Source organism: Antrostomus carolinensis, unplaced genomic scaffold (genome assembly GCF_000700745.2).
Source record: "Antrostomus carolinensis isolate BGI_N321 unplaced genomic scaffold, ASM70074v2 scaffold41986, whole genome shotgun sequence".
NCBI classification, from domain to species: Eukaryota; Metazoa; Chordata; class Aves; order Caprimulgiformes; family Caprimulgidae; genus Antrostomus; species Antrostomus carolinensis.
In genome coordinates this window covers 1-15413 of record NW_010323448.1, presented here as the reverse complement: position 1 = coordinate 15413, position 15413 = coordinate 1, and the positions used below count along the sequence as shown (strand labels likewise).

The window sequence follows — 15413 nt, the reverse complement described above, 5'->3', positions numbered from 1 at the left end:
AGCAGGAAAAAAATAACACTAATCTGAACTGAAATACATGTTTTTCAAATTAAGGAAAGCTTTTTAAGTAAGGAAAGTAAACTGCTTTTATTATTTGTTCACCCAGTGCTTCTGTGATTTGCTTAAAGCTTGCCTTAAGTTTCATTCTGAACCATGAGGCACGCAGGGGATCCACACAAACCCTGCTGGTCTCCTGCACACTCTCATTGTGAACCAGTGACCTAAAGCATACATCTCCCAAAAGCTCCTTCCCTTCATCTGCAACTGCTTTATGGCAAGAGCAAAGCTGCTGGGGAAAAAAGGGAAAGAAACAGTCTGCTTCAAACAACATTATTTTACCAATTCAGCTGGTACGATGCTGCCACATTAAGTGCTCTGCTGTCTGAGGAACATGTCAGAGACCAAAGAATTCAGATTTGTTACTGTCAGCAGAATAATTAAAATGGGTTTTTTGCTCTCTGTTCCCTCACCATCTGCTTTTGATGTAAGTACTATACATTTTTATATATACTCTTCCCCTCTGCCATCCATCTATCATTTCTTTTGCTTTCCCATTTTTTTCTGCATAGTAAAATGCATATTAAATTACAGGATGATTCAAGCCCAATATATCAATTAAAATCAGTTAATGTTTGATTTTTAAACTTCATAAGAAGATCTTGGCATATTTCTTGTAAACTGTCAGGTAGAAACAAGCCCAAATATGCAGAAAAATACTTTAGCATGTTTTCATTCTTTAAAAGAAGCATTGTTCTATCATTTTTCATGGTAAGAAGCCCCATTTTTCTCCTTAGTTGTGAAATTAAATAATTGGTAGGTAATTACATGGTACGTACAGCTCCAATTTGTTCTTTCAACAGTAATCTCTGTATTATCCTTATTTTTAAAGTGCAGTAAGTTTTCAAGTTTCTGTAAATAAACATAAAGTACCCAATTTCAGTACCTTTCAACCAGAATCAGAAAAAGAAAGACTGTATCACTGCTGCTTCTGATACACTTCTGTGAAGGACCTGAAGAAAGCATCAGGATTTATACTAAATTCAGGCTCCCACACTCAGGAAGCAAATTCCAAAGACAAGGCCCTTTTCTTGAAAATACCCTGCAACCAAAATACCAGACATTTCAGTCTTAGCATTGTTGGCTCCAAGAGCTCAAATGACCCCAAATAAATACATGATATACGAAGGGAGAGGTGGTTTCTTACATAACTATCTAATATTTTAATAGACCAATGGCTAACAGGACTTTGTGTAAGCACAGATAAAAGCTGGTTAGCACAACTGTAACTACTGCCACCCAACAGGGTTGCCATCTCATCACCATTTTCAGTAAGCATTTTAGAAGTCTTCAATGAAATATTTTGGAAACTGGTGAAGTTCACATCTATTCATTCTATATTGTATTTAAGAAATAGTTATAAGACCTCTTAATATATATCTCAATAATATTTTTCAAGGATACTGCTGAATCTGCCTCCGCTGCCCAAAACAAATGCTATGCGCAAAGCTAATCAGAAGTCATGCCCATGTGGGCAATCACTGCCACCTGAAGTCAAATGCAAGGGTCTTGGTATTTATTATTTTGGCGAAGAAAGAAGTTCCAGCAGATACAACCAGAGATAGTTGTACATATGGTAAAGTAAATGGTTGCAAAGACACCCAGAGACAGTTGCCTTTGAGGAGCAAAATGCTACCTATGAAAAAGCTGAGCACAGAAACTGCCTCACTTGATGCCAGCTGTGCTCTAGGAAATGCAATTCCTTATGCATTTTTTGTGATTGAAAAGGTTAACATTAAAAACAAACAAAACACCCCCACATAAATATTCTTTCATCATCAATTTCTGTTCTTAGCAGAAAAAAATCTCAAGCCTGGAATATACTAACAGAAGTGGGAAGAGTATTTCTGCATCCAGTAATTAGACATCACAAGAAGGTGAAACGCTTTCTCTGAAATACAGCCCAAGCCACAGCCACAGCTCTTCTGGCAGCAGCGAGTGATAACATTGCTGATGGAGCGCCCTAGTCCAAATACAGTCAAAATCCAAGCTCTTTTGCAGAATCTCACACCAAAAGGGGAAGAATTCCTAAAAAAGTTGTGAGAGTAATCCCAACTGCTCTAATGCTGAGATGATTTAACAGCCAGCTATGATAATCACTTCAGTAAATTAATATGGTTTGTCAAGCCAAACAAACTACAAAATAAGAAAGCCATGACTGTGCCATTAAGATTTGCTAAACATTCTAAAACTCAGCCGAAATCAACTTACTATTTCCTTTATTGGTGTTTTCAAAGGAGAAGAAAAATGTTCCACCAGCAACCCAGAAAAGTGAGAATGAGCAAGAACTGACATCTGATGCATCTTTAGAAAAGGATAGTGAAATTACTTCAGTATACTGCTATTTACTCTAAGGCAACTAACGAACAAAGATTGGCCTAAAAGACCTCACGTCCAGAAGTTCTGAATACTGCTGGCAGATCTAAAGGAGTTGCTATCAGCACAGAGCCCTGTGCTACTTTTGTCAGCCAGCTCTATGACAAACTTGAATACACTGCGTAGGAAGTACGTGTTAAACTAGGGAACAAAATGTGACTCCATAATGTATTTATTGAAATAAAATTTAAACATTATACAATTACTATTATTAGGAAGCTATAATTAGATTGTGTGCATAACGGTATTTTACTGTGACTTTCTTTAGGATTCAAAGGCTGTTATACTACTTTACTCAGGAATAAATTCTATTAGTGTCCATGTAAGAATTGCGATAAGTACCTCACAGTATTTTAAATTAAAAAGCACTCTTTAATCCTGAAAATATTATTAGAATTTAATTAATATTTAATAGTTATTTACATGGAGCATAAGAAAAGATATCCATCTCTTATCATAAGACAAAATACATACAATACGCCGTCACAAAAAGAGATAAAGATAAGAAATATAAATAAAATTAAAGATTAATAGACAAAATTGATTTCCCAAGCTGACATTGCATTGTAAATTATTTACAACATATAAATAGGTGCAACACTACTCCATGTCCATTGAAAAAAACCAAAATGGCATCACGTAAGAAAAATGGCACAGCATAGCTTTCTATTACCCACACTAAGACTGAATGAATGAAATGCAAGAGGAGACATGCCAAGTTACTTGATACTTGCTAGTCAGCTTAATCAGATACTCTCAGTTTCCTGCAGGATGGATAACAAACACTGTTCTGCTGCTTGCTGCACTACCACGTCTACTAACATGTTTTCGGATGCTGAATTATTCTAAAAACCTCTGTGCATCTAATAATACAAGGGGTCTGGAACCACACCATCTGACATAATGTAAGAGATTTAAATAAAAATAATATATTAAAAAATATTGTGCATGGTTAACTAAGATAAAGTAAATTATAAGGTTATGATGACAGATACCCGAGTTCCTGACTATCCTTCACTGTAACCCTACCATGTCAAAACCTGACTTTGTGCTCCTGGCTGCCCTCTGCCCTTATTTTCAAAAACCAACTCAGAATTTCAGAAAACTATAAAAAATACTTTAAACAAATAATTTTTAAAAATCTTGTCTGATGTGTTATCTCAACAAAACAAAACTATTATATATTCAACACATCAAATAAAAAAAAAAAGTAGATTCTATTCTTGATGACATGCATTTCTCTGTGAAAAGAGGTTAAAAAAGCACAAGCAAGGCTATTGTAATGAACAGCTAGGATTTAATGGAATTTCTGCAGTGCTTGACTGTTACTGAAAATACTTCTAACCCTTTTTCAGTTCAGGGAGATATATGTAAGAGGTCCTATTTACTTGTACAGCAAGCTGACAGAAAAGCTTATCTTGTGCCTGATTAGCATTGATAATGTGATATTAATTATCAGCCTAACTTTATGCATACATTAGCACTGTTATGCGTTTTATTAATCGTCTCAATTGTTTCATCCAGCTAAAGTTTTCATCTATTGGATATGCATATTTTTAGGGGAAACTGGAAAGATTTTCTCTTTAGTTTTTCTTTAATGAGGATACACAGAAGAAAGTAACAGGGAAGGAGAGGGATGCAAGAAGCAAGAGATCTTTAAAGTCAAATCACTTGTCTTCTAGGTTAAAGTAAAAAAAAAAAAAAAAAGTATTCTGTCTTTCTAGAGTACTTTTCTTGCAACCGCTAAGAGTTAAGGCTTTGCTAAGCCACAGCTATCAGGCATGACGTGAATTCCCCATTTTCACTGCCTTCACTAATAAACCTTTTGTAAAAGAAGAAAATAAAGCACAGACATTAGTATTCAAGACTACTAATAAAAGCTAGGAAAAAAGCTTGACATTTTTCAACTTTAAAATCACCTGTCAGACTCCTTCCAAAAATACCAAATTCTTAGAAATCAATTATTTCAAATTGTGAATTTTCCCTCAAAGTAATATGAATTTCAAATAATTCACCCTTTTCCAATTTCTAGCTCCTCTCACTCCATTTTTGCCATTGATTTTCTTACAGTTTCAGAATAAAATAAATCAGCTTTCAATATGTGTTTCACTGCCCACAAAGCACTACTTAGCTTCTTATTCCTAAAGGAAAATTGTCCCACATTTTTTATTACTGCCTTGATTTTCTACTCTTCTATAGTCTCACATTTCCCTCAAATTTCCATCCATTGAAAAAAATCTGTAAAAATCTGTAAAATGAACAATGGACTTAAAAAAGTTTTCTTACTAACTTTCAAAATATTTTTAATAAAGATATGTTATGGGTGGCACCTAATTTTACCTGTTCCTCTTCTAAAAACAATCTTGATAATACTGAGAAGGCTCTAATAACAATAGAGCACTCTCTATGTCAAGTAATTTTATCTACTAGTTTTTCCTTCAACATTTCAGGGTATTTAGAAAAAGAGAGAGATTACTTTAACTGCAGAATGACACAAGCATAAAAAAATTAGCATTTACAGTTTCTAACACCTCAGAAAAACTTAGAAACTATCTAGTAATCTAGAATATTTAGGTCCTATTTCTTTAATCATTCTCTCCCAAAGATCACTTTGTTTTGTGTCTGGGTGCCTCAGATTCCTCTCTCCTGGCTTCACACTACCCACAGCGTCTTTTTGCTCTGTCCAGGATCCAACCAAAGGGGAGCTCTGAGGGTCAGATGCTTTTTTTCCCAGGCAAGCTGGAGCCAGACCTCTTGCAACAGAGGATACCCAACCTGAAGACACAGGAATACAGTTGCTTCCCTCGTCATCACAGGAACATGCTGTACAGAAACCACAGTCCCATGACTCAGAGCACATCTCAACCAAGAGGCTCAGAGATGATTCTCTCTCCCCCCACTGAGCATAGCGAACTTGAAACTACATTCCTAACTGCTTCTTGCCATTTCCTTGCCCCGTGCAAACTTAAATCCATCCAGTCCCGTTGTGCCTTACTCTATTTCACCTTCCTTTTGATTTTTCATGCAGTCTCTGCCTTTCATCCCACCCTGTGTCAGAACAGGATGCTGTCTAGTTTCACCTCTACACTGAGTATACACTATTCTGTTGCTGCTAAAAGGCAAGATGCCAATTCCATTGGAAAAAAAAAATTAAGGAAAATATAGCGTTTAAGGAAATACTGACTCTCTCTCTCTTTTTAATCCTGACAGCAGTAATGAGAGAGAGTACAACCAGTTTAACTGAGGGAAGATTAGTATAACACTTCTTGTCATACCATGGAAGTTCTGTTTCCTTTGCTTTATAAAAAATTATACATAAACAGTAGAGCTTTCAGTGTCAGAATCAAGATTTGAGAAAAAGATATTTGCAATTAACTTTCTTCCTAAGTACATCCAAATTTCAGAAGGAAAAAACCCACCTGAATCAAAATCCTTCCCAAAGAGAATAATGTTACAGATGAAAATGCCTGAAAACAGACCTACTTGTCTTTCTGTGGCATCCTTTGGATACACTGCTCAGTGTTTCAGTTCATTAATAGCATTTAGCCTGAGCTTGTCTATTAAAGACTTAGGATGAAAGCAGTATCTTACTTCGTGTCTCTGACGAGAGGAGCGCTTCCCAGTTTAAAACAGATTTTTTCCCCTCCACAAGTTGTTTGCCTCAAAGAAAAGCTTTCTGCCAGATCGAACCCTGTGAAATACAATACAATGATTCCGTTTATTTCATGGAATTTTAAAAATGGAGGTAAATACTGACTTCTAGCATGCTTGGTCACTTTCTAGAGTACAGACTGACAAGCTATTTTGAAAAGGAATACTTTAAGTCAGAGAAACTTCCAATATTCCTTTCATTGACAGAAAAACTATCAGTGCAAAATTCACTCAGTAGATTACTGCAACCTGAGAAATACATCCGTTACTTCCTTTCATCATCTGAACTGATAAGAACGAAGGATGTTTGGGAAAAACAACGGAAATGAATGTGGCTGTAGAACTTGAACCAATACTTTCCAAGGACAATGCGTTCCGATTTTAACCCTACTTTCCTAAAAACAACAACAGCTTTTGGAGCATGTGGGTGGCATTCTGCACTGTCCTTTCAGTTTTAAAGCTCGTGTCAGTTGGACTCTGATTATATGCATAATTCACCAATTAATTTAGATATCCATAGTAATGCAGTCATTTACCTGAAACACCAAGACTGTCTCTGTTGATTTGTTTGAGATGATGGACAACTGTTTTCATTAAAGGACACACGGCACCTTCAAGAGAATACAGTTTAGTTTTTTGATCATAAAATTCTACCAAACAAAAATGAATCACAACAAACCATCATGACAGTGATAGCAATATTAAAAGGACTGTTTTCTTTTGTTTTTTTAGGATATGAAAACCAGCAACAAACAAAATTACAAAATCTAAATAAGAGAAATGATATTTCAGATTTCATACTAAACTTCTAATATAGGCAGATACAAATTTTATCACATTTTAATTCAGCTTTTTATCATCAAAGGTCACATGAACAATATAACCAGAAGAAAAAACACTAAATTCTTACCAAGCTCTTTCCATCTACAATACCTTAAAAAGAAATAATGTGTTCTAAATTCATGTTGTGGTTTGTTGTTTTGGGTTTTTTTTAAATTTCTGGCTCTATTATTAGAAAATCTCTTTTCCCCCCATTAACGAACATGAAACAATAAAGTATAAATGCTTGATTACTATAACAATAATCTATTGTTACTTCAGTGAAGAGTAATTTCAACATGTGGATTAACAAAGATATAATAATACAATATAATAAACAATGTAATAAATTTTATATTTTCAAAAAAATGGTTAAAAATTAAGCAGCTTTACAGGGGATTAAATCTAAATCTAAGTATTTAGGTAAACAAGCAGAATGTTCTAAAATCTGGACCATGGTAAATTCTAAAGTTAAATCTAACTAAACACTTAGATCAAACACTGCATTATTAATATGCAGTATCTTACTTGCATAAAGTCCTTTCTTCTCTTTTTTAATATATATACACAGGAATACACACTTTTAAGAAAGAGACAGAGAGAAATGTCACTTTTGTGAGTGGGCCAACAACAGGGCTCTTTCTTTAACAAACTTGAGCCCTGCTAAGCCCTAACAAAACTATCAAATGGAAGATGACAAAGGGGATTTGGTCCCTGCGCTTATCAAGCTCAGAGCTCCATGTTGAGCTGAAGCGACTAAAAAGATGGCCAAGGTATGTGTGAAGCTGCTGAACAGTGAAGGTTGAGGGGCTTGTGTCAGTTCAATGATAAATGTAAGGAGGAACCTACCATTGACCTGGAAATCATCTATATTTAAAGATTTCCAAGAGCATCCAGACTGGAAGTTGACATTCAAAATAGCTTTATTTGTAATCTTAAAGCATGTGAAATTTGTCGTTCATTCTGTGGTAACATAAAAAGCATATTATCTGTCAAAATTTGTATTAAATGTGTTACAGTACTTGATCTGGATTAAGAACGGCTAACTGGATATAACCAGTAAAAGTGAAACTAAATTATATAATCCAGATACAAATACATCTCCTGACAACCTGGTTAATGAAAGCTATGTCAATTGTTTAAAGAACGTACCAGGTAGAAGACATTTTTTCATAAGATTCATCAAGTTCCTTGTCCTTTATGTCTAAATTGCAATATACAATTATAAGTAACACCACTCATAAATTAATTTATTTCTAAGGCTCTAAGATAATATATTCTTGCCTTCATATACATATATAAATAGGTGTATATACATGCATTTACCTATACAGATAGGTAATTTTTCATGACAAATGTAATGAAACATATGCATTAAAAACAACAGCAATTCCCACTGTATATTCCCTTTCCCCAGAAAAGATGCAGAACTAATGAATATTCATGTTGAAATCTATGAAACTAAAGTGAAGTCTTGCATCATTCTTGGTTTGCAGGAAGTTTTATGTAGTGTGAAAAGCATTCACTGGAATTACATTCTAACATAGCAATTTCAATGGCGCCGCAATAGCACACAACACGTACACTGACAAGCATTCTTCTTAAACCTACATGTTTTCTAACCAAGGTTTTACATATATATATATATATACACACATATAGATGTGTGTGTGTGTATATATATATGTATGTATATTTATATATAAAGACTACAGGGCAGATTCCTTTTTTGGTTAAATTACTTTCCAGTACTTACAATAAGAGCAACCAGATGACTTATTGCTGATTTTGCGTTGAACTGCTGTAGTAAGCTCTAGAGAACCTAAGACACAACTGTGCTTTTTATTTCCAGCATTAACTTACATGAGGGCTGAGTGACGAAAGACTAGGGAGTTTTAGCTTATTCTTCCAGTCACTTTCTTCCAAGTCCAAATAAAGACTCAAGCCTTAATTTCTGTGTTATACAGATGATAGCAATGATTCCACACATGCCACAGACTGGACTGTGGACCTATTTTTATCAGTGGCATAAGTCACAGCATAGAAAAACCATGTAAGTGTTACTTACTTGGTTGCATTTTATAACCCCAGAAGAACTGAAAGGATTACTATGAATATTCTATCTCATGCTGCTGATGTACTCCTGTAGCTAATGTTATTCTTTTTACCAGAGAGATAAGGCAAAACTCTAAAATATTAAACCAGAAACCTCTCCATATCAAGACTGACAATTTTCATTGCTAAAGATTGATGAAAATTCTTTCAACAGTTACAATTTTTACAGTGAAAAAGTTAGCCTCTTCAAGATTTTTGGTAACGCTGGCAGATCTTTAAATTTCCTTTGGCCTGAGACAAAACAGTTTACCCATTCAGCCTGTGGGTAGGTGAATTAGCTCTACATTAAGACATTAAGGAAAGAAAAAGAACAAGATAAACCCTTACCAGAATGGAAACCATGCACCTCCCTGCCCTGTTATGATACATTACTATAAAACTAACAAAGAAGTAAAAAGAACAAGCTTACATTTATACACTAGATTACTCTGCACGTGATAAAACCAAGTCTGTTGGGATTGAAGTTCACAATTCATATTAAAATGGTGATGTCAAAGCTGAAGTTAACATACCTACAAATTAATGACATCACCTATCCACACGACAAATTACAGATCTTAATCTTTAGAAATCAATGATTCAGAAATCAATCTACAGAGGAGCTTATTATTAGAAAATCAACCTAATAATTTCAAAAGCATGTACTTATGCAGATCAAGCAGATGTATCACAGATCACTGATCTTCTGTCTCTCCAGTAAGGTGCTAGTAAGAAACTGTTTTGTTTTCTAATAGTATTACGCAAAAAAAAAAAAAAAAAAAAAAAAAAAAAGTGTTGCATCTAGACTGAGCTGCTGCAACATGCAGTGGCGTGTTCTGAATTCCTGGAATGATCAGGGCACCTGTTGAAGCACACTGCAGCTTCCATCTAGGCTCCATGCCCAGTCTTCCTTTCCGTGCAAACAAGGACAGAGGAGACTCTGGTGCATGCTTCAGTCTCACTTTTACAGACATCTCTTGGGTGCACTTCCTGACTGGGAACTGTAGCTTCCATTAAGCACTCTTGGCTCCTCCAGATCAAGTGTAACCTGTAATGGCTAGATTCACTGTACAAGTACCTATCTGCTACTTTATAATTAAACTTTATGTTCAGGTGAAGTTTACAGTTGCCAACACCACCAATGGGCACATTGCAAGTGTGATGAAGTTTACATCAGTAAGCATGACCGGTCAAATAAACGTAGCCCAACAGCAAAGCCCCACCTAACATATACCCACAAGCTTCAGGCAGAAACCCATATTAGCTAGGATTTGTCTCAGGGTCTTACTGGATGAGGCTTCACAAATATATAGACATAGGAAACCTCCTCAGAGCATATGACGTACCTGCAAGGGTCAGCAATGACTTCCAATGAGTCCACCTCAAAGATACTCGTACTGAAGATAAGCAAACCTAGCCAGCCTGCTTTCAAACAGGGTCAAGAATTCAGATTTCCTACATACCTGTAGTCTCATGTACAGAGGTACCAGAAAATCAGACGTGATTTTTTTTGTTTTCCTTTTTGATTCTGTAAGCCACATCTTATTACATTACAATATATGTGTTAATTAAGAAAAGGGTGGGAAGAGGAATGAAGGAAACTGAATTGACTATTTTGCTGATATAGGAAAGAAGTCAACTCCAACTCTGGTGACTATTTAGATGGCTATATAAGCAACATAACAGCTTTGGCAGATGGGAATAAGAAAACCACATCAACTGAGTTCAACTATTAGGATGCCCATACTAGACCCTGGAGAACTGGATTCTCCCATGAGGAAGAGTAGGCAGTGTAAAACAGGGCTTCATATCCCAGGTGAATATCTTGGCCTCAGGAGTTGATGCTTTTTTCTTTCTCTACCTTCCAATAAAAATAAAAAAGGGCTGATCTAGTTTACAGGTTTCACGCTGAGAGAATGTGTGTAACTGAGAATGTTTCTCTGCGTGGTCTGGGGTCTCTCTTACAATCTACTTACTCTCTAGCTGACGTGCCTTTGCACAGTGTGCAGGCTTTCGTGAAACACATTTTTATAGATACCTAAAGCTCCTTATTCACTGCCCAAGAAAACTCAGTATTAAATTACAAGTCAAGGAATCCAAGGGTAGCAGGGTCACTTAAACACTGCAGTGCTAACAATAGTTTGTAGATGCAACATTAAATATTCATAATTAAATATAAAGAATATTAATACATTGTATATGAGAGTTACACAGAGCTATTATCTTGATTTTGAGAAGTATCCAGCTGTACTAAAACAGGAAAACCAAAAAGATGAACTGATTTGCATACTTGAAACCACTCAGTGTATTTGGGTTAAAGTGCCTATCTAAAATTATGATCTAGAGCCAATACTTTTCACAACACATTCCACGTCAAAAGGCAATGGAAATTCACCATGTCCGACAGTCCCAGGACTTTGTTTATACTACATTTTTCATGGGTTAGCAACTGACTTTGAAAAACAGTAATTGTAAAAGAAAGCTGAAAAAGCAGCAATGATCTGGGATTGAGACAAAATATTAATATTCTTAATATGAAGCACTCGGGAATGATCAAATTAGAACTTCATGTATCACTGCAGAAAGAGATCACATCCACACTCCAAAACCAAATATTCCCACCAATAAAAAAAGTAAGTTGACAACATGAAGGAAATACTCTTGAAGTCAGATCAAAAACATGATTGTGGAGAACTCCTGAACCCTCTCTTTCAGATTTGCTATATTCTGTCATTAGAAGTTAGCGCTTCCTTCTGATGAATGATTAGTACATCAAAACTTCTTGGACAAGTGAGAACCAAAAGAAATCCTTGATGTGAATCTAATGGTTCCTAGCACACCTTCGGAGCCTAAGGAGGACTGCTCCAAGAAGATCCATCATACTCTGTCACTCTCTGACATTTTTTTCCAGTACTGGTATTACATTATTACAATATTGACACAATGAATAAGTCTCCAAGTATACTCTGAATGCCAGCTCGGAAAGCTCTCCCCTACATATGCACGCAAGTTAATCCTTTCTCTTGCACAAGAGATTTCCTTCCCCTAACATACTTCTTTCCCCCCAACTCCCCCCAGAAGCCCCAACCCTTAAAATTAAATTTAGTTACAGTTTTCCCTGTATTTGAAGGCCATTCCTTTAGACTGGATCAGGTGAGAAATTTCAGGATGTAAATGAAATAATCCAAGATCCTATCTAAATGAGTGTTGCCAGAAAAGCTTTCATGTTAGTACAGTGAGAAATAAATACTACGCATATGTTGTTGAAGGAAGCAAACCAGAAGGATTGCCTAGGCAGATCCTGAGGGACAGATGTTGATCCAAACAGAGCTGGTACATGAGAGAGAACAAAGGCCCAAGAAAGAGTCAGTTAACGAAAGAAATAAAAAAACCCAAAGAGGTTAGATGTTTCTCTCTTCTTGAGGTGAGTCCATTTCCAATTTGTAACAGATTCATCTGCATGAAAATGATCAAAACTAGTAGGAGACAACCTGGCAACACAGAGTACTCAGTTGAGCTGAACAGGGCAGATTAACAAAAGGCTTTGCAGACACACCTGTATCCCTTACCTGTGCTCTGCCGCAGGGTTCGTTCTTAGCTCCTGCTTTCTGATCTACAACTTGTATTTCTTTTTTGGACAGTAACCATCCCTTCAGTCTCTAGAAGAGTCTCTTTCCTGTTATCAACATGTAGCTTCACTCTGAGCTTATTCCTTGCTGTTGGCAGAGCTGCTCAAGCTGGCAACCATCTACTTGTTATTTCAAACCATCTGCCTGTATCACCTCAAACTGCAGAAGCCTCTCCCAATTGCTCACCGTTAGTTATTCTCAGGAGAGGTTTAATCTCTCCTCTTCTTCCCAGTGGTTCAATTTGACCCATATTTGATCCATTTCTGGCAATCTGATTAAGGAAAACTGCAACTTCCCTGCTGGCTGCCTAGCCACAAACTTCTAATAGAAATAATTTACAGTTCAGATACCCTGTTTCTTAGCAGTTCAGTGTATCTGTCACATCTTCTATGACTGGTCTACCTTTTACTAAGACATCTTTTCATCTGGGAAAAAAAAAAAAAAAAGATAATATAAAAAGAAAAGAGACAATGCTTCCTGGCATTTTGATTTAAAATTTTTAAAGTTTACATTTATTCATTTATATTATTATGTAATCTTCTGTAGTCACACCAATTTACCAGCTAGCAATGACAGACAACCTATTTTGCTTCTTTCAGACAGCTGAAGAGAATGATTGTACAGCTCTGATGTAGGCTCACTCTCTCACAAGGCTTAAAAAGAATTAATCAGTGGAGCACTTAGCCTTGCTGCCCTAAAAATATAAGACAAAAAAAGTATTTGACTTAAATTCAGACTCTTCGCAATGCATTATTCTTAACTTAGAGCCCACACATTACACTTATTTTTATTAAATATTACTATTTATTGTTTCCAGATGTAGTGAAAAGATTATTATCCTAGTCACTGACTTTTTAAATTTCTTGGGCCTGAGTTTTAAATGTGTTATGGAGATTCCAAGTTGCTGTATATATATAGTTTCTATTACCTTTCATCAGGTTTCTGGAAAAACAGTGTTACTAAAAATTAGTTTCATTTTCTGAAAAAAATAATGAAAAAAAAATCTTTTTATTTATATTTAAACAGCAACAAGCACGTTTTCCTTGCTAATAATTGTAGGAAAATTCTAGAAAGTTGAGGTATGTGCTGAGGCTGAATAATTCTAGAGAAAACCAACAATTCCTTATTCTAAAAGCACATGTGATATACCTTTAAGTCAGAATTTACCATACTCTGGACAGTCAACACAGAGTTTAAGTGAGAGAGCTAGATAACATGTAGACAGTAAGAGAGAGAAGAAAACAGAGAAATTAGAAAACTATCAGAAGGCGAGTAACAGCTTTTACGTTAAACATTATCATTATATTCCCTTCTCCTGTCTTCTCAGGCCCAGGGTTTTGTCTAACTCTACATTTGTGAAATGTATGACCTGGTCTGGGGATTAAGTTTAGGTGAGATTAGAATAAGCATTATGTTGTTTAAGTCAATGCAGTCACTGATCTGTTCTAATAGAGACACATGATTTTGTTCACAAAACTTCTGCAAGCTCCGATTTAGAACTTGTTTTGCACATTAAATTGAAAGAGTACAAACCAAAACTCCTAGGAACTACAAACTGCTTCCAAACATGAATCTTCCAAGCACAGGAAACAGAAAGGCTGTTTTGGAACTGCTCCAAACTTAAGACTTTTTTTTAAAAAAGACATTTTTAAAAATCTTGTATAATTTTACCTGCTCATACTGCTTATTTTCCATGTACTGTAATTATTTGTTCAGATTTGTTCAGTACTGAGATTTATGCCTTTGGTCTGTGATGGGCAAGAAAAATGAAAGTACCTGTCTGGTCACTGACAGCCACAGAAGTAGAGACAGGAAGGAGGAGGAAGACTGTCATACAAAGCCAAACTATGCAGGATCCAATGTACTTCATCTCCTCCTGGACACATGTGAACAATCAGCTACAAATCTGAAACAGAAAATAATCATATTCAGAACAATCTCTTCTTATTCTTTTCCCCTGACCCCATCAGAGAACTACAAACAAGAATTTCTTAACTGTAGAGAGGAAGTCACTAATCACATGCAAACTGTATAATTTATCTGTTGTAAGGAGCTACAAGAAGAGACTTATTTAAATTTAGAAATAAATTACAAATATACTCCTTCAGTTCTTTATTAATTCAGAAGTAACACCATAGAAATATTAACCCAGAGATATTAGCTGTAAAGACACTAAACTTTCATTTCAGTAGTAATGACTAATTATCTTTTATTTTTCTCCAGGCTTTAAATTTTAAATATATTAGCTAAACTGTTTGGTGTCACAACACCGCCAGTGACTGCTGAAGCGGTCTTCAAATCGAACAAGGACAACATGCACTTGTTTCAGTCCAAAACACGGTATTTCTCTGCCTTTCAAAAAACATACAAGTGCCTAAAGAAGCCTGCATTGAGTTTACAGTTTAAATCTCACAAAAATACAGTCTGGCTTCAACAACATATCTTTTGTCCTCTAAAGACAGTATCTGCTTTTCTCCTAAGCTGACTGCAACGTATAGATACACGGGAATTTAATGAAACACAGAAAACAACAAATTTCTCCAATAGCACTTTCTGTAAGAAAACCACATCACATACCCGAGATACAATTTTCATTATTATTTTCACGAGGCACCTTATTCATTAGCAGAGTTATTCTGTCAGTCACATGAACTGACAGCAACTGCACCAACATCAACTTTTCCAGCCTCCCCAACAGCAGCAAAGTGCACTGACGCTCAGACAACATTATCATTTAATTTCCTGCACCTGCTGTACAAGCAGGCATCAGTAACTCACTAGAGCTGC

General features: G+C 35.7%; 1 protein-coding gene across 1 annotated transcript in view; it reads right to left on the bottom strand.

The window, feature by feature from the left end:
• The window catches only part of LOC104526983 (collagen alpha-1(XIX) chain-like), a gene marked incomplete at its 3' end in the record, with an annotated part of 36334 nt that extends 21798 nt beyond the window's left edge, over positions 1–14536 (bottom strand). The window contains exons 1-3 of the mRNA XM_029085601.1: positions 14403–14536; positions 6621–6695; positions 6025–6124 (exon numbers count right to left, since the gene is read on the bottom strand). Coding sequence (XP_028941434.1) covers positions 6025–6124; positions 6621–6695; positions 14403–14496 — 269 coding nt within the window. The remainder of the gene's footprint in view (positions 1–6024; positions 6125–6620; positions 6696–14402) is intronic.
• Positions 14537–15413: the final 877 nt, after the last annotated feature.